Consider the following 6489-nt stretch of genomic DNA (forward strand, 5'->3'; position numbering starts at 1 on the left):
GCTGTAAAACAATTTCTCATTTTCAACAATCCCATGTGGAAAAAGTAGTATCCTGTAGTATACTAGTTTATACTAAACAATACTTGAAGTATAATGAATGTTCAAATGAAGTATGCTTAGTGTACTATTTTTTTTACATGGGATTCCACATACCTTTATGCACCATATATTGCACTACATTCCATTCCAGTGAGGGTTGTATCTACAAGCAAAGTGCTATCAAACCAGGTGAAAGGGTGATCTACGATGAGATGTGCATTTTCCCGGGCCCTAGAGAGGCTCGGTTCTCAGAGAAAGTGCTGTGTATCACACGTTTATTAAAAAGACGGGTAAATGATCTGAAATGGGTGTTAAATCACACATTTGTTAAAAAGATGGGTAAATGATCTGAAATGGGTGTTAAATCACACGTTTGTTAAAAAGATGGGTAAATCTGAAATGGGTATGTTAAATCACACATTTGTTAAAAAGACGGGTAAATGATCTGAAATGGATATGTTAAATCACACGTTTGTTAAAAAGACGGGTAAATGCTCAGAAATGGGTATGTTAAATCACGTTTGTTAAAAAGACGGGTAAATGCTTAGAAATGCGTATGTTACATCACACGTTTGTTAAAAATATGGGTAAATGATCTGAAATGGGTATGTTAAAGATGCCCCGCTGGGCTTGCCCGTATAGGTCTACACGTCCGAGAGTCCTGCTGTCCTTCCTGTCTGTGTGACTAAGCTATTCACTCCTTCGTCCTCCGTCACATCTCCCCGCCTAGCATTTGGAGCTCAATTTTGATACATAACTGCCTTAATGTGTTTTGTCTTTGGAAAGAATATCTGCTTTAGCACACGCATCGGCGAGGTATCTTCAAGCAAACGCGAAAAACTTAAACAAAAAGAGTCGGTATAGAAAAATTTGAAAAACAAACGCACCGAAAAACATGTCTCCGGGAAAAAGGAAGGCACGTACAAATGCACACAGTGCTCGGGAGGGGCATGCGAACCGCGCGTCCTTGCGGCGGTTGGCTGGGTGGCCGGAAGGGGAGGGGCTTCCCTCCATTGCCCCGCCCCCCCCAGACCTAGACCTTCTGCCACTGGCCGACGGAGAGCGAGTCCACCTGGAGGCCGGCGAAGAACACCTGGTACCTGTGCTTCCACATGACGAAGGCGGCCGCCAGGCAGACCAGGGCCTGGGCCAGGTTGAGCACTATCTGGAGGATGAAGCACAGCTTGAGGGTGCTGGTGAAGGAGGAGCAGTCCCCCGCGTCGGCGTACAGGAAGGAGCGGGCGATGGGGTCCTCGGGCTCCAGCACGCACCGGCAGTCATTCCCTTCCTGGCTGCAGGTGAAGCCGTTCACCTGGGCGTAGTGGTGCCCGGCGAAGGCCAGCGCCAGGAGGGACAGGACCAGGGCCAGGGTGCAGAGCAGGAAGTACAGGAGCTGTAGGGGGGAGGAGCCTGTGTTTATGTGAGCAGGAAGCACTGGAGCTGTGGGGGGAGGAGCTGTAGGGGGAAGAGTCTGTATCATGTGAGCAGGTGGTACAAGAGCTGTAGGGGGAGGGGGCTGTGTCATGTGACCAGGAAGTACAGGAGCTGACGGGGGATTTTAATGATTTTATATTTTAATGAATTAGGATAGGGTGGCCTATCTCTAGTTATGGACATAACTGATCATCTCAAATCGTTTTGTTTTTTTTCTCTATTATATATCAATGCTTCTTACATCTCAGTATTGATTGATTGGATTTAGCCTTATACAGAAATGGAACATACTAGAAATACATATGAATGAAAAAATTAAATATTTAATCAAGATAATGCATTGCTTTACAATATGTGGACAGATATTTGTGATGTTTTGCAGTGTGCTCATTTCGACGCGGGGACGTGCTGCAGTGACTGTGAGCTTAGCCAGGGTACTGGCAGCGCTAGCGCAAGCTCGAACACAGACTCGTTTGTCTGCCTCACCTTGGCAACGAACTGCAGGGACGTCTTCTCGTCCGGAAGGTACGTGATGCAGTAGAGGGCAAACCCCAGCAGGGACACCAGGCAGACCTGCGGCGAGAGAAAAGGGGGGTTTAAAATCAGGTCCCCCCCTTGCCATTTCCGTTTTGTGTTTTTTTTTTTGTTTGTTTGTTTTTTTTTTAACACAGTGTTCACATCCTTTATTATTATCAAGTCACTGGTTCTTTGTGCAGCAGGAAATCTGAACAAAAACACCTCGGTGAAATTAAACGGTGAAACGGGCACAAGTCGTGCTTTTAATCTGGGCGCGGCCGAAGCGGTAAATACTTAGCGGCAAAAGCCTGCCGCGGGGTTCCGGTGATGTGACTGCCCCCCCCCCCCCACTGTTTTGGCTGTTTATCTCCTCCCGTTTGCGGCTCGGTCCCGTTCCCTTTATTCGCGGCGGAGCTTCACGAGGTCATAATGTACGCTGTGTAAAATGGTAATGACTCAGCATCTGGTAATATAATTACCGCCATAACGAATTGAAATGCGCTCCCTCCCCTCCGCCCCCCTCGCTCCCACCCCATAGGAAGACTCAGTGGGATGTGCCGGTCTTGTGACTAGCATGCAGCTTCTAATTTGATTGTTTTTCTTGAGCTGTTTACGGCGCCCTTGCCCGCCCTGCCGTGTCTTGTGAGAGCCAAACTCGGGTTGCCCCGCTGGATGGTCCAGTTGCTTCCTGTTGTTACGAGCTGACTCTGCAGTGAGGTCATCTATTTATCTATTTATTTATAGTCAGTGGCCCCTTATGACAATGAAATATACTGAATAATTATATATATAATTATATATTGTAACACTTCATTGCAGTCCCCCACCCCTTAAGGAGAAAGATGGGTTTTTGGCCATTGTGTTGGAGGTACCCTGAGCTGCAATGACTCTGATACGCTCAATAAGATGCATCCAGATGTGGTTGCAAGTTATACAACACGTAAAGTCTGACTGGGGGGGGCGACACAGCTCAGGAGGTAAGAGCGATTGTCTGGCGCTCGGAGGGTTGCCGGTTCGATCCCCTGCCCTGGGCGTGTCGAGGTGTCCCTGAGCGAGACACCTAACCCCTAATTGCTCCCAACGAGGTGATTGGTGCCTTGCATGGCAGCCTTTCACCGTTGGTGTGTGTGTGTGTGTGAATGGGTGAATGAGAGGCATCAGTTGTAAAGCTCTTTGGATAAAAGCGCTATATAAATGCAGTCCATTTATACCATGACTGCCGCGGGTTTATTTGGCCTGTCAGTCAGTGTCTTCTAAACGCGTGCCGAAGTGCAAAAAGGTGACGGGCTCCAATGAATCGCATCCTAGTTGACCGATGGTCTAAATGGCTAATTTAGCCAACGTGCATGTGTGAGCGCGGGAAACAAAACGGAGGAACCGCGGCGTCACAGGAAGTGCGGAACGCGTATACGTTTCTGTCCGCTTCCTGTTTGAAACTTCCATCCTTAATGGGCTTCGGATCGTAGAGAACCAGAGACGAACGGTGGGTTTGCTGAGGTGAGCCAGTGTACCGATCTGCTCCCAGGCAATTTAAACCCAGCCGCTCCCCTGCTAGCTGAGCCAGCCGACGCAGGGGGTTGGGCAGCGTATAATTAGCCTAGCCTTGCTCAGGTAAGATGTGGCGCTATTTCGGCATGTTTAAAACATTTTATTCTCTCTCTCTCCGGTACGTCACGAAGGTTATAAATACCTGGATGCCGTCTGTGGCGGCACAGAAAACTGTTATTCAATTCTTTGAATGAGTCATTGGCTGGGATTCAGTCAATCAACACTTTTCTCAACTTTCGCTAACAAAAAGCAAGATACATTTTTTTTTTCTACTCGCAAAGTTTGAGTTCGTTAGTTGCTGAAAAAAACTTCCCAAACTGAGTTTGTAAAGAAAAAAATGTAATGCTTGCATTTGCTTGTACGTCAGTGACAAAATGTTGATTGAGTAGAGTCCAGGTTTGTGATCCCTTGCAGTAAACTACCGTAGAAATGGGAGACCCATAGGCTGGGCCTATCGATTCTGCTAACATCTGGCCTTTAAAATGCAAACTGTGCCAAACCCGTTAGTGTTTTTTAAGGCACAAACGCAGGAAGACCATGAAACTGAGGCCAAAGGAAGACGAATGCGTCTGCTCTCAAACCTGCCAATGGCCGGACTTTTGGCTGAACTTCTTTGAGATTTGTTTAGTGTTCGAACCCTGTCTCTAAAATCACATACATGCGGCCAGTCAGGTTGAAGATGGGCCGACCAAAGGTTGCTAAGCAATCCTTCAACGAAAAAAATAGAACATGACCACCTGTTTCAGCAATATAGCCGGCTGTCGTGTTCGGACCGGAAAAAGTGTATCCTGGCGTTACCCTAAACGGGGTCGTGTTTTGCCTGGATATCCGTTTTGTGTGCTTTTGTTCGCCACTTACAAAACAAAAACACGGCTACGGAAACGGAGACCTTGTGCTCGTTGGCTGGAGGAGAACACCACGACCTCAAACCTGCTAGATGGTAGTTTCTTCAGTAGTTTCCACAAGTACGGGTGTGGTTTGGGTTGTTTATTTTTCCCCCAGTCTTGGGCATTTCTGCCGTGCGAATGTGAGCTGTGTGTGTGTGTGTAGGCCGCGGGCGGCGCATGCATATTTTCTTGTGGCTATTTTTGGCCCCTGGAGGAGGGGGGGCAGGCAGCCGTGGCATGCAACCCAATCATGCAGACACTCCAACAGCGAGAGAGAATGTCACAGGAGGGCACGTGGAGGAGAAAGAAGAAAGTAAAGAAAGGGGAGAAAGAACAGAAAAGGCTGAAGAGGACAAAGGAAGGAGAAAGGGAGGGGGGGTAAAGGAGGGAAAGAGTGGAGAAGAGAGAGAGAGAGACGGAGGGCGGTAGGTGGAGAGGAGGGCCTCCTCAGCTTACGATGATCCCGGCCCAGTGTGGGGTCTCCCTGGCCAGCAGGGAGGGGCTGATGCTGGTCATGACGAAGGCCAGCGCCGTGATGGCGACGCCCAGGAGCAGCTGCAGTATGGCCACCAGCAGCGGGAAGCGGCAGCTGCAGCAGGTTCGCCGGCCCGGCCTCGGCCCGCCGGCCTCGCCGCCCCCGCCGCCCTTCCCCTCCGGGCCACCCCCAGCCGCCTTGCTCTTGTCCCCCGCCGCCGGGCCCGCGCCGGCCTGCCGCTTCTCCTCCTCCGTCCCCATTCCTGCTCTCGTCTGCTTCTCTCTCCGACGCTGACTTTCCTCTCTCTCTCTCTCTCTCTCTCTCTCTCTCTCTCTCCGTCGTCTCCTCCTGAACTGCCCGCCTCTAACTGCCCTGCCCCCCCCCCCCACCCCCCCCCACAAATAGCTGGGTCTCCAGGCACAGCCCGGGAACCGACCGCTGCTATTTGGAAATCAGAGACGGCTCTGAGCTAATATGGAAAACATTTGGAGCGGGTTCCTCCGAGCCACATATAGAGCAGCGCTCAGAGGGAGGGGGGGGGGGGCGCAGCGGACACGCAGGGGGGATTCCGACACACAACTCTCACAGGCTGGTAATCAGCGGCCGGGCCGAACAGACGGCCGTGGGAAAGAAAGGGAGGGGACGGGGGGGGGGGGGACGGGGGGGGGAGGTTGGGGGAGGCCTCCACCACAGACACACAACCGAGCCTGCTTCCACGCCTGTGGGCGCATGCATGCTCAGCTGCGTGAGCTCTCACACCCTCCTGGAGTGTGGGGGGGGGGAAGGAGAAAGGGCGGTGTCACATGACTGGTACAACGCCTAAATGTGATCCAGAGTCATGTGAGGCTTAAGCCTTAATCTCATGTGATCAAAAATACATTGAATATCCAGGCTTTTGAGGTGGATTCTTCCCCGGCATTTGTGTCAACTTCCTCATCTTTATTCCTCTGGTAACCAGTCAGATGGGTTACTGGTCAATGTGGCCTACAACATACTGCATTACTGCTGTTAATTTTAAACTCATTTTTATTGAAGAGAAACAGCATTACATATTTTACTTTCCTAAAGTATGTCCCCCTTTTAATCAAACACAGTGCCGTGAAAAAGCATTTGCCCCCTTCCTGATTTCCTCTATTATTGCATATTTGTCACACTGAATGGTTTCAGATCTTTAGACAAAATGTAATATTAGACAAAGGGAAACTGAGTAAGCACAGAATACTTTTTAAAATTATTATTATTTAATTTATTTAATGCAAAAAGTTATCAAACACTCATATCATCCATGTGAAAAAGTAATTGTCCCCTTTAGTTACTCAGTCAACCAACTGCCCAAATTTAATTGAAAATTGAAAATTCAGCTGATTGAACGTGGCCCTGTTGAATCTAAACCACTAATATTGAGAGTGAAGTCACCGCCACAAAGATTCTACATTACGCTATGCCACAATCAAAGGAAATTCCAGAAGAGATGAGAAGAGAAGTTTTTGAAATATATCAATCTAGAAACAAAAGTAACAAAGCCATTTGTAAGGCTCGGGGACTCCACCAAACCACAGTGAGAGCCATTATTTCCAAATGGAGAACATT

The 6489-nt window shown here is 49.0% G+C and overlaps 1 protein-coding gene across 1 annotated transcript; it reads right to left on the reverse strand.

Annotated features, from left to right (window-relative positions):
• Positions 1-355: 355 nt before the first annotated feature.
• On the reverse strand, positions 356-5076 carry sspn (sarcospan (Kras oncogene-associated gene)). Its single transcript, XM_035402476.1, has 3 exons — positions 4881-5076; positions 1960-2046; positions 356-1432 (listed from the first exon to the last, which is right to left on the reverse strand). Exons 1-3 carry the CDS (start codon positions 4938-4940, stop codon positions 1073-1075), a joined length of 507 nt encoding a protein of 168 aa, XP_035258367.1. The 5' UTR covers positions 4941-5076; the 3' UTR covers positions 356-1072.
• Positions 5077-6489: the final 1413 nt, after the last annotated feature.

The sequence above is a fragment of the Anguilla anguilla genome, chromosome 19 (genome assembly GCF_013347855.1).
Source record: "Anguilla anguilla isolate fAngAng1 chromosome 19, fAngAng1.pri, whole genome shotgun sequence".
In the NCBI taxonomy this organism is placed as follows: Eukaryota; Metazoa; Chordata; class Actinopteri; order Anguilliformes; family Anguillidae; genus Anguilla; species Anguilla anguilla.

Bases quoted from the DNA above. Each gene is read 5' to 3' on its own strand.
- sspn (XM_035402476.1), bottom strand. From the start codon at position 4,940: ATGACCAGCATCAGCCCCTCCCTGCTGGCCAGGGAGACCCCACACTGG. The intron at 2,047-4,880 runs GTAAGCTGAGGA...CTCTCGCCGCAG, and splicing joins CACACTGGGCCGGGATCATC to GTCTGCCTGGTGTCCCTGCT. The intron at 1,433-1,959 runs GTGAGGCAGACA...TCCCCCCTACAG, and splicing joins CCCTGCAGTTCGTTGCCAAG to CTCCTGTACTTCCTGCTCTG.